This window comes from Eucyclogobius newberryi, unplaced genomic scaffold (genome assembly GCF_026437365.1).
Source record: "Eucyclogobius newberryi isolate DKJ021-1_F unplaced genomic scaffold, fEucNew1.0.hap1 SCAF_1, whole genome shotgun sequence".
Taxonomy (NCBI): Eukaryota; Metazoa; Chordata; class Actinopteri; order Gobiiformes; family Gobiidae; genus Eucyclogobius; species Eucyclogobius newberryi.
This window is the reverse complement of record NW_027315723.1, coordinates 6,219,086-6,231,344: the sequence shown is the minus strand read 5'-3', so window position 1 is coordinate 6,231,344 and position 12,259 is coordinate 6,219,086. Positions and strand designations below refer to the sequence as shown.

Here is a 12,259-nt window from a genome sequence, read left to right as displayed (position 1 = left end):
TCTTAGGATCATAATTGATAGCAACTTAAAGTTTCAAAGTCATCTAAAGTACATCTGTAAAAAACTAAAACCAAATTTGAGTTGCTTTATATGACAGGAGTTGTCACATCAAGCGGCTCTGCCATGATTTTTTCACATCTCACATATTGTCTGACTTCATGGTCACAAACATCTGCATCCACGCTCAAACCTGTAATATCTTTGTACAAGCAGCAATGAAGGTGTTTGATAGAAGCTTCTGAGGTGGCACCATTGTGACATCGTTCCAAAAGCACAAACCTTTTACATTTGAGAATTTTGTAAATTTTAACAAATTGGAAACTGTTTTTTAAATGTTTACATAATCATGCGCCACCACTGTGTTCTGGTTTGGCCGTCACACGTCAAGGCTCGCTCAGACCAAACACCAGAGCCTCTGTGAGTGGGGACTGTGTGGTTCCAAACACCAGAGCCTCTGTGAGTGGGGACTGTGTGGTTCCAAACACCAGAGCCTCTGTGAGTGGGGACTGTGTGGTTCCAAACACCAGAGCCTCTGTGAGTGGGGACTGTGTGGTTCCAAACACCAGAGCCTCTGTGAGTGGGGACTGTGTGGTTCCAAACACCAGAGCCTCTGTGAGTGGGGACTGTGTGGTTCTTTTGGACAGTGCAGCTTCTCCTCTGCTGGAGATCGACTGTGGAACTCACTCCGCACACATTTAAAAACTGCAGACTGACATGAGCACCTTTAGTAGGTGTTTGAAACTGTGGCTGAAATTAGGACAGAGACTGTGCACATGGTGATGTACAAAATTAAATGTATTGTATATAGTTTGCAAATTTTGTATTGTTTTATTTCTAAAAGCCTCGTATGGACAAGTGTTGAAAATTAGCATATTTTGCTATAACACTTAAAACATTGCATCTGGTTCGTCCAATGTAAATGCTAAGTCCATATTTAATAAATAAATCTAAATAAATTCTAATGATTTAAAGCCTTTCTAACAACAAATTTGAATTTCTATGGTAGAAATTTCAGATAGAAGGGTCTGTACAAGTGCTAGTTCTGTCTTGAAAATCTGGAGTCTAATCAAAAGCGGCAGCAGGTTAATATTGACCTTAAAACCTCTAAAAGCCTCACCTCTCGAGTTACTGGTCGAATTCCCCATGCTATGTGCTGACAAGGATGTGGACCCGTTGCTGTTGCAGGTATGGGGCCCGCCTGAAGAGGGCCCTGTGTTTGAACCTGCGTTGGCTGTAGAGGGCGCTGTGCTACCCGGAGGAGATGTGGACGACGTGGAGGCGGTCGACGGAGGAACCAGGCCCTCCATGTCGGGCGCACTGTGGGAGTGTGACAAGCAGAGGGCGCTCATGGGCACCAGACCCTCCTGAAACAAACCACAAAGTATCAGAGTAGCTGTGTCAGTTGCAGTGGCCTGAATAATTCTCAGTTTGAATGTAGATATATGTCATCTTTACTATTTCACAGAGTTTATTCTCAGACAGAGAAACTCAAGTGATCTTTTTAGCTCATTATCCTTAAGGTTAGCCGATGAAAATCTGAAGTCAGTCATCTTTACTCAGGATTAGGAGTGAGTAAGTATTTATCAGCAATAACAGTACAAGCAGCAAACATACCTGTGGTGGAGTTTGTTGGTCTGTAGTCCGGATCAGGCACCAACCCGGTCTTTCTGCTGACCGCTCCAACAGCTCCACCGTCTGGCCACACTTCACACTCAGCTCTCCCGAGAGAGATGTGGTAAAGTCCAGGAGCACGACCACCTGCTCCGAGCCCCCGGATAACTGCAAACACAAGTACAAGTACACAAATCAGGGCCACTGCAAGCCATTTGGGGGCCCTAAGCAGACACGCTCAGTGATGCCTCAGGCCCCTAACCCACTTCAAACATGTAAACAATGCATAGGGATTTGATGTCTGGAAATGACAAAGTTATTATTTTTTAAATATAAATTTGATTTTGCAAATATTACATAAAACACAATCCTAAGTGGGGTCCGGGAAGCCTAAACCAGAAAACCTTCAACAAAAATCATACAGTTTTCTGTATTCTGGTGCATTTCAGATAACATTAGGGTGTTTAATATTATTAGCAACTCAAAGGATTATCTTATCTTATCTTAACTCCTTACTCAATGTATTATGAAGGCGTCCCATCCAGACATGTAACACGAGTGATAAGAACTATAGTGCCCCCTAGCTGTCAGACATGAGAAGGACCAATGAAAGGAAGCATCCAGGATCCTTCCATCCATCCATCCATTGCGGGTGACTGGAGCCTATCCCAGTGACTTCGGGCCTTAGGCGGGGTACACCCTGGACAGTGGCCAACTTGTCGCAGGGCCAACACATTACAGACAGTTCACTCTCACATTCAATCACTAGGGCCAATTTTTAGAGTCACCAATTTTACCTAACACATGCATGTCTTTGGACGGTGGGAGGAAGCCGGAGAACCCGGAGAGAACCCACGGTAACACGGGGAGAACATGCAGACTCCACCCAGAGAGATCATGTGATGTAGGTCTGGTCCGGGAATCGAACCCATGATCTCCTTCTTGGGAGGCAAGAGCGCTAACCGCCTTTGCCACCGTGCACCCGTACATCCATCCATCCATCCATCCATCCAGGATCCTTCTCCTTCCTAAATTAGCCATGACTCAACAGATTATTCGGACAGGTTCCTTGCCAATTAGAGGAATTCGGACTCAGATAGAGACAGATCCAAGTGTTTCAGAGGCTGCACGAGCACTGATGATTGAACTGGTTTAAACCAACTGCATTTAGGCATAAGAACTTGCAACTCAAATGAGAGACTCAAGTTAGCCTCATTCTGCTTTCTGATTGGATATTCATCTTGAACACCTAAACACCAAATTAGACATAAACCATGTGGTTATTAGATCCAATGTTGATGTAATCAAGAATAAAGAAGAATAAAATGGTCAGAAAACAGTTGTATTTGATTTGAGCATGTTAATCTCATACCTGGGGACACAGGTTGGTCAAGTTTATGTAAGAATAAAAATTCTAGTTACAAATAAGGTAAAATAAAATAGTAAGCTCTGATATTACTCATATTTAGTACAGGTAATATTATATTCTGAAGTTTATCCCAAATTTTCTTTTGAAATCATACAATGTTCCACTTCACTTTAGCCTTTTATCAGAATTTAAAATGTAATTGTTATTAACCTTTTAAAGGGTCTAAAGGTGCAAACATAACAAAAGTTCCCTCAGGTCAGAACAGTTGGCCAATAAGGTCCAGCCCTGACAGTGCTTTTGACGGGGCTGGAGCTGATGTCATGCACTTAAACGCATCCATAAACTTTCTCCTATCATCAGATGTGTAAATGATACATTTGGTTTTAAATACATTTTAAGTTGTCCTACTCAAATACCAATTGAAGATGAGATTCTTATTCTTGCATAATACCTATACAGCTGTACAACTATTCTTTAAAACAGTTGTAGACCTGATGCTTTTGTTGAAAATAGTTTTGACAGACGGACTCCACAGGGACTGAGGGAGTGTCCCTTTAAATGTGAACCAGCTGTTCTTACACTGCGCTCTACTCAACATACACTGGATTCTCTTAGAAATGATCTTTGTTTTCTATTGCCATAAGAACAATAAATACTAAACAACGTATGCCCTCATTATTATACCAACTTAAAACTATGTAAAATGAATGCTAAGTGAATTTTAAGTATTGGCTGATTCTCCAGAGTTTATTTTACACCTGATCAATACAAATGTATAATATAACATGCATCTACCAAAGTTGAATTTAAATAATGATGAAATAAATTGTATTTTACCTGTTTTGAGCGCAGAGTGTAGAATGTAGGGTCTAAAGTTTAAAGAATAGAGGAAAGTCCCTGTGTGACATGCTCTGGTCCAGACTGAGAGCTGATGTAATGTAGCTACACTCGGACACACCCTCCAGTTACAGCCGACGCCTCCAACCATAAAAATACACATACTACTACTACTACTACTACTACTATTACTACTGAAGTACAACAACAGTACAAATACTACTACAAACCACTGTAGTAATCAAAAACACACCCAGCCACACTCATTACCCACAGAAACCTCAACACATAATTCAAAGTGAAGTTAAAATGTCAGCAGCATTGGCTATGTTCACATGAATACCAAAGACCCAATCATCATCTGATTTATGGAGTAATCAGATTATTGAAATGTCATGTGAACAGTTACTTGTGATGTGAGTGATCGGATTTATTTCTGATTGGAAAATTAGGAAAAAAGTGAAAACTAATGCGACAAAAATGAAAACAAAAATATTAAAGGTTGAAAGAGTTATTTTAAAAATTGTTTTTCATGCATCTGCCTGTCTTCCACTACACAGTAAATAGTTATCTTAGATAGTATTTGGCAAATGCTAAGAGCGCACAAGGAAGAGAGGGTTGCCAGCCGCTGCTCCGTGTAAATGTAAATTATGCACCCTGATTATTATAACAGTATAGTGCAAAATCAAAGACTAAGGAGAGTATTTTTTTTGTCAATCCTACTCTTAAGCACAAACATTATGATGAGCAAATTACTGCAACACATTTCTCTCCACATTTCTATTGAATTATTTTAGAAGCAACACAACATGAGGCCAGTTGTCTTGACAAAAGTTTTAGGCTTCAGTTTAGCTCAGAGCTTGTGGGGAGCCGGGGCTCAGCACAGGGAGGGAGCTCTTGCCTGGGGCGCCACTGAGAAACACTGACAGGATTTGGACAAATCAGCAGCATGTGGACCACATAGCTTTTCTGTGAATATGCCAGAATTAGCTAAGAACTGTGCCCTATAAGTGTTCCTACAATAAATAATGGCCCCATTTCATTCATTTCAAGAAGCTTATAATCATAATGTACAGAAACGTACTTTGAAATGTGCATTCGATTAATATACCCCAGATTATATTAAGTAACATCTATTTTGTTATCCAGTAGGGGGACTACTTTCAAAACTACCTGCTACAAAATTAATTGAGGGGACGTTAAGATTTGTTCATAAAAAACAATCCTTTTGTAATTTGTACTAAACTATTCATTAGCAGTAGACGTGAACATGTTCAGTTCAGACTGCTTGTTATAGGAAACCAACATGTGACTAAAGCGACCCTTATTGTACACTCGCGGTAGAAGTTTTACGGTAAAACAGTAAGGACGAACTTATTGACAGCTTTAAACATCAGCGTCTAGAGGAGAGGGAAGGAGAGTCGAAGTTTAGTACACGGCTGAGGAGCGCTGACCACGAGCTGGGTCTGTTACCAGAACAGACAGAAGTGAGAGCTTTTGTAAAAGTTTATGGTATGGATGTATTGGAGCTGCCGAGGGAGTCTTATCAGAAGGTTTAGTTTTCAAATTTTAAATATTTATTGTATTTTTTTTAATATATATTTCTAAAATATTATATATACAAAAAAACAAGAACAAAAAACAGTGACGATAAATTAACAGAAGAAGAAGAAGAAGAGGAAACCCTTTTCAGACATTTACACATTAAACAGTCAAACAGCAAACACATACAAACAGAAACTCTTCATTCAACACTTTCATTCCCTCTATTTACCCTGCCCAACATCCTCTCACACTCAACAATCTCCACCCTTTCATCCACATTTTTATAGTGAGAATAAGTCTTTTCTTACACAAAATCAAGCGGAGCAGAGGAGGGACAGAGGAGGAGCAGAGGAGGGACAGAGGAGGAGCAGAGGAGGGACAGAGGAGGAGCAGAGGAGGGACAGAGGAGGAGCAGAGGAGGAACGAAACACAGGAGGGACGGAGGCAGGACAGAGGAAGAACAGAGGAAGGACAGAGGAAGCAGAGAGTAAGGATCCAGTTATAGTTGCTCTGACCTTGTCGCTGTCAGCCGTGTTCTGGGAGGTTCTGGAGGCGATGGACACCGTGTCGGGCTGAGAGCTAGCGTCTCCCAAACTGTCTGCGTCTTCACTGGTGTCTCTGAAATACAAGAGGAAATATATAAGGGAAGATATGAGGACAAGACCACGGCAGAGCTAAACCAGAACTAAAGGCGGGAAAAGCAGGACTAATAGTGTAAAATTCTCATCCAATCCTCACTCTTTCTGGAAAACTCGATTTCAGGGCTAAATCAGGTGTGTTTTTGGGGCGCCCTGTGATATGTACCTGCGGTTGATGCTCCTCTGCCTCCCCAACGTAGGGTTGGGGGTCTTTGGAAGAGGTATGGGCTCTCTCAAGGCTCCTCTCAAATGACCTCTGCGCTCTTGGATGACCTGCCTGATACTGCGCACCCATTCCTGCTTCAGCTCCAGAGACGTGGCCTTAAAAACAAAACATAATGTTCATATATAATATAAATATAATGTACTTTTTAAAATCTATAAACAATACCCGATAATGACATGTGAGAAGGTTGTTTGAAGTCTTTACAAATGTATTAAAAATCAAAAACAAAGAAATTATTCAGTCTTTGCTCAATGCTTTGCTAAAGCACCTTTTTACAGCCTTAAGTCTTTTTAGTATAATGCTACAAGCTGCTACACCTGTTTATGGACAGTTTCTCCCAGTTTTCTTTGGAGAAGCTCCAATAGGTTTGGTTGGTGAGCATCGGTTCACAGCCATTTTCAGATCTCTCCAGAGATGTTTAGTTGGGTTCAAGTCTGGGTGCTGGGCCACTCAAGGACATTCACAGAGTTGTCCTGTTGCCACTCTTTTGTTATCCAGACTGTGTGCTTCTGGTCATTGTCTTGTTGGAAGATGAACCTTCACCCTAGTCTGAGGTCCAGAGCGCTCTTGAGCAGCTTTTCTTCAAATATTTCTCTGTACACTGCTGCAATCATCTTTCTGTTATGCAGCGTGATGCTGCCACCAGCATGTTTCACTGTAGATATGGAACTGTCCAGGTCATGAGCAGTGTCTGGTTTCCTCCAAACATGATGCTCACTATTCAAGACAAAGAGTTCAATCTTTGTTTCATCAAACCAGAGATTTGTGTTTCTCATTGTCTGAGTCCTTCGGGTGCTTTTTTGCAGACTCCAGGCAGGTTGTCATGTGCCTTTTACTGAGGCTTCTGTCTGGCCACTCCACCACACAGGCCTGATTGGTGCTGCAGAGATGGCTGTTCTTCTGGAAGGTTCTTCTCCGTCACAGAGACAAGCTGGAGATCTGTCTGAGAGACCATCGGGTCCTTGGTCACCTCCCTGACTAAGGCCCTTCTCCCCTGATTGCTCAGTTTGGTCGGGCTCAGCTCTAGGAAGAGTCTTGGTTGTTTCAAACTTTTTCCATTTACAGATGATGGAGGCCACTGTGCTCATAAGAGCCTTCGATGCTGCAGAATCTTTTTCTGTCCCTTCCCCAGATCTGTGCCTTGATACAATCCTGTCTTGGAGCTCTACAGACAATTCCTTGGACTTCATGTCTTTGTGCTCTGACATGCTGTTAATTGTATTATTATTGACCTTATTATTATTATTGCCCCCTCCACTTTTCCCTCTTTTCCCACGTGATCGCCCCTTCCATTGAAATCAGCCCAGCGGAAATTCCGTTGGTTTATTTTCTAATTTAAAAAAAAAGATTTTGTGGCTTGTATGCTTTAGAGAACAGTGTGAAATGGGGATGGGAGGGAAGGTAGTAAGTCAAGATTCGAACACACAACACTGCACTAAGATAAGATATTCCTTTATTGTCAACACATGGGAAAATTACATTGTTGCAACGCAGGTAGATACAGAGGAAAAGGACAGATAACTTATAGGAAGTTTAAAAAACACTCTTAATAGAAGAACTCTTATAAACAAAACTCTTATAAACAAAAACTCCTATAGACAAAACCTCTCATTTCTTAATAAGGAATGGAGGGAAAAGATAAAGATAAATTAAAATAAAAACAGCTAGCGTAAAACAAGATAATACTAATAATAATGGTAAAATAAAGACTCTATTTACATCAGTTATATACACATGAATGTGACATTATTGTATGTGAGTACGACAGTAATTGCACATGAATATGACGGTATTACACATGTTCAGGACTAACAGTGTTTGTTATACAGTCTGACAGCAGCAGAAGGAAAGACCTGTGAAACCTTTCCTTCACACATCGAGGGTGGATCAGTCTCTCACTGAAGCTGCTCTCCAGAGCGGAGAGAGTGTCCTGCAGGGGGTGACACTCATGGTCCAGCATAGATGTGAATCTAGCCAGGACCCTCCTGTCCCCCACCTCCTGCACCGAGTCCAGAGCACAGCCCAGGACGGAGCTGGACATCTTGATGACTTTGTCCAGTTTCTTCCTCTCCCTTTCTGTGATGCTGCTGCTCCAGCAGGCCACACCATACAGGAGGGCTGATGCCACCACAGAGTCGTAGAAGGTCTTCAGGAGTGGCCCTGTCACTCCAAAAGACCTGAGTCTCCTCAGGAGGTAGAGCCGACTCTGGCTCTTCCTGTACAGTGCGTCTGTGTTATGAGTCCAGTCCAGTTTGTGGTTCAGATGAACACCCAGGTACTTGTATGAGTCACTCTCTCAATGTCCCGTCCCTGGATGTTCACTGGTGAGGGGGCAGTGGGGTGGCGTCAGTGGAAGTCCACCACCATCTCCTTTGTCTTCCAGCCGCTCCAGTGTCTTCATCAGGTGGGACGTGAGAGCCACCGGCCTGAAGCTGTTGAGGTCTTTGGGGCGCGGTGTCTTAGGCACAGGTACCAGACAGGAGGTCTTCCAGACCTGTGGTACCACCCTCAGCTTCAGGCTCATGTTGAAGACATGCTCCATAACTCCACACAGTTCATCTGCGCAGGACTTAAGGAGCCTGGGGCTGATGCCATCAGGTCCTGCTGCCTTCCTCACTTTAATCCTCTTCAGCTCACTCCTCACTTGTGCTGCTGTGACAGTCAGTGGTTGGCAGGGGGACCGTGTGCTGGGCGGATGGGTGAGTCCAGGTGAAGTGGGGAGCTGATGGGCCGGGGCAGAGAAGTGAAGAGGAACGGATGCAGGGCATTGTCCAGCTGTGGAAGAGGGAGCATGCAGCTGTGCAGGGGGAGGGGTGGGCGATTGATCAAACCTCAGGAAGTGAGAATTCAGCTCATTCACCCACTGTAGGTCCCCCTCCGTCTGGGCAGGGGGGACTTTGAAGCATGAGATGGTTTTCGGGCTCCTCCACACTCCCTGAATGTTCTTCTGCTGCAGCTGCTCCTCCATCCTCCTCTTGTAGCCGGCTTCCGCCTGCCTGATCTTCCTCCTCAGCTCCTTCTGCACAGTCCTCAGCTCCTCCTTTTTCCCTGACCTGAAGGCCCTCTTCTTTTCCCTGCCAGCGGGGCCAGCGCCTTTATATACACATACATACATGTGCTGTGCCTTAACCAATCAACCACCGAGCAGCAATGGGAATTCCATTGGTTTAAATGGCGACTGAGGGAAAAGTGTTGCCACTAAAATATGCTATAAAGTAGATGTGTGTTTGTTTAAAATGTCCAATGTTCATGTGACCAACAAGTCAACACTGCGCTGATTCCCTGGGCGGCCCAAAAAGGGCTTTGTAGTCTGTGTAGAACTTATTTTCTCTCAAGGTTGGTAACCCTATGATAGCTAATACAACCGAAAGAAGGATTACGTTAAAATGGCGGCGCCCAGACCGGCTTCTGGAGTAAAGTGAATATAGACAGGTTTATTCTTTTCCAAATCATGTCCAATCAATTTATCACAGGCGGACTCAAGTTGTAGAAGCATCTAAAGGTTTGTCACCATGACAAACGTAGTGAATATTTATGTTCAAGGGCTTTTTTTGTTTTTTATATATTTGCAAATATTTTAGCAACCTTCATTATGGGGTATTGTTTGGAGAATTTTGAGGCATGTAATCCTTTTTGGAATAAGGCTTTTAACATAACAAAATGGGGAAAATGAATACTTCAGGATGCACTGTATACTAGGACAGCTCTTAAAGGCGCAATGGACGATTTTTCGGCGATTTGAGAACTCAGGATGAAGTGCACATGCCACTCCCCCGTGCGGACTGATACAACACACACGTGCGTTTGTTTATTAGCGCAACGGAGCGCATCGCATCGCTCGTCTCCCGTAGATTTCTGTCCACTTCTGAGTCAGCTCGAACTGTCTTTCTCCGTCTTCATTTTGCCCCGTACACTGAGGGAACTATATTATGATAGATATGGAAACGTGGGGACGAACCGCACGCGGCTGCAGGTGAGCGGTAGGTGCGTTTTATGATTGATACGTGGCAGGACAAATGATTTATCCACGCCACGAGGAAATATGATAAAAAATTTGCTGGAAAAAATCGTCCATTCCACCTTTAAGTACTTATTTAAGTTGTAATAGTAGAAGTAGTAGTGTTTGCAGTAGTGCGAGTACCTTGAGCACAGTCTTGTTATCTGAAGTTGGAGTTCTTCCGACCCACAGAGCAAACTTACAGGGGTCTCCTTCAATGTGCTCCGTCACCCCCAGTTCCGACGTCTGACACAAGAGACAAAGAAGAAATTGAACACTAGTTTTCCTACTAGTTTGCAGCAGCAGCAGTAGTAGTAGTAGTAGTATATGTAGTACTTTACCCGTAGTCTGCTCTTGTACAGGTACTTGGTACGTCCAGACGAGTCCTTCATCTCCTTACTGAAGATCAACGACAGTTCAAATAGAAACAGGTGTCGGTCTCGGCCTTTCCGGATCAGAGACTTGGGTTCCCAGACTAAGAATGAGTCCTGAAGGAGCAGCTCCCCCTGGACCTCCAAACCCTCCTCCAGACCTTACCAAGGGAAACACATAAGTGAGAGCAGAAGATCTAACCCAGCAATAAAGCAGCAATCAGGTCCAACAGCCAAGACCACACGTTTTTACTCATACTTTACTGAGATGTTTTGGTCTGGAATTTTCCATTTCATCCCAATTTCAAAGGGGTGTGATTGACAGGCGAATTAACCAATAAGAGAAACGCAGGGTTTGTTTGTTTGTTTGTTTCTGAACAGACATGGTGGCTTACATGTAAAAAAGAGGAAAGAATTAGCATAGGACTTAGAAATGAAGCGGACCTGTGCAGGAGGAAGAGACACACTAAACTCTTATGTAACTTAGGTTAACACGAAATGTATATGTTTTGTTCTGAATGCTATGAGATTATTCAGAGGAGACGTCTTACGCCCAAAAACAAAACGCAAGAGGCAATGAAACCCAAGCGCCCTTGGCAGCCAAGTTCCCTCGCTGAGAGTGGAGCGATGACACACGGAGAGTGAATGTAGTCAATTCAATTCAATTTATTTTTGTAACGCCCAAAATCACAACAACAGTTGCCTCTGAGGGCCACAATCCGTCAAATGAATCTGTTAGTCCAAGCCAGTTTTCCTTCTGGTGTTCAATCAATGCATGATGGATGTTTAGTGTTGTTCAAGTCATCAAAATACACCAATACAAACAGACATATTTCCATGTATTTTAACTGAAAGCCACTTCACTGCGCAAGCCTCAAGGGTGAAAAAAACAAAACGCTTGAAGAGTATTTTGGGCTGTCGAGCGGCTTTGGTGTTCTGTCTGCACACTCTGAAGTAGCAGTGCCTGCATAAGGCACTTTGCATGCTTTTCCGCTCCAGACTGCTTGTGCGGTGTATTGTGGATTACATGCCACAAATTAAGTGTATATGGTTGGATTGTCCCAAATTAGGAGTTTTTTTTAACGGCCCCTTACTAGAGACCCTTCTGCATTTGAACAAAATGTAAAAATGACTGGCTTGTTAGGCCAGAACTATACCAGGACTAAAGTAGATCTAAAGCACCTGCTGCGTTAAAGTGGTCCCTTGGGAACTCCGGATTTTTAAATGAGAAGTTGAGGTTCCGACTTGTTTGCATTCATGTGCTTTTTATCTTGGAATGTTGGAATTTTGATGCGATAGTAATAAAATCACTGAGTCCAGCGTTTAATAGAGCTAATCAGTAAGTTTGTAGTTGTTAGATTTTTCCAATGATAAACGTTACAAGGATGTTTTCTAACGTTACATGTCAATTTCAGAAGTGTCGGGTCTTTTTGCACAAATATGTTGCTCTTATCCGCAGACAAGGGACAGTAAACACTTAAAAATGTTAATGTTGAGTCAAAGAGCTCAAATGTGTCTCCACACAGGAGGTGACGTCAGGTGTTGAAGTCGAGTTCCCCGATTTTCCCGACTTGTGCTGAATAAATCAGGTTTAAAACAGGACTTAACCAAGACAAACCCACAGCTGAACCAGGATCTGATCATGTCAAGGCACAGCTGTCAAGA

General features: G+C 43.0%; 1 protein-coding gene across 1 annotated transcript in view; it reads right to left on the bottom strand.

Moving 5' to 3' along the window:
- The window catches only part of LOC140363328 (kalirin-like), a 66,030-nt gene that overhangs the window by 19,152 nt on the left and 34,619 nt on the right, over positions 1 to 12,259 (bottom strand). The window contains exons 36-41 of the mRNA XM_072449865.1: positions 10,565 to 10,755; positions 10,368 to 10,469; positions 6,167 to 6,321; positions 5,878 to 5,980; positions 1,615 to 1,779; positions 1,118 to 1,361 (exon numbers count right to left, since the gene is read on the bottom strand). Of these exons, the coding sequence (XP_072305966.1) occupies positions 1,118 to 1,361; positions 1,615 to 1,779; positions 5,878 to 5,980; positions 6,167 to 6,321; positions 10,368 to 10,469; positions 10,565 to 10,755 (960 nt within the window). The remainder of the gene's footprint in view (positions 1 to 1,117; positions 1,362 to 1,614; positions 1,780 to 5,877; positions 5,981 to 6,166; positions 6,322 to 10,367; positions 10,470 to 10,564; positions 10,756 to 12,259) is intronic.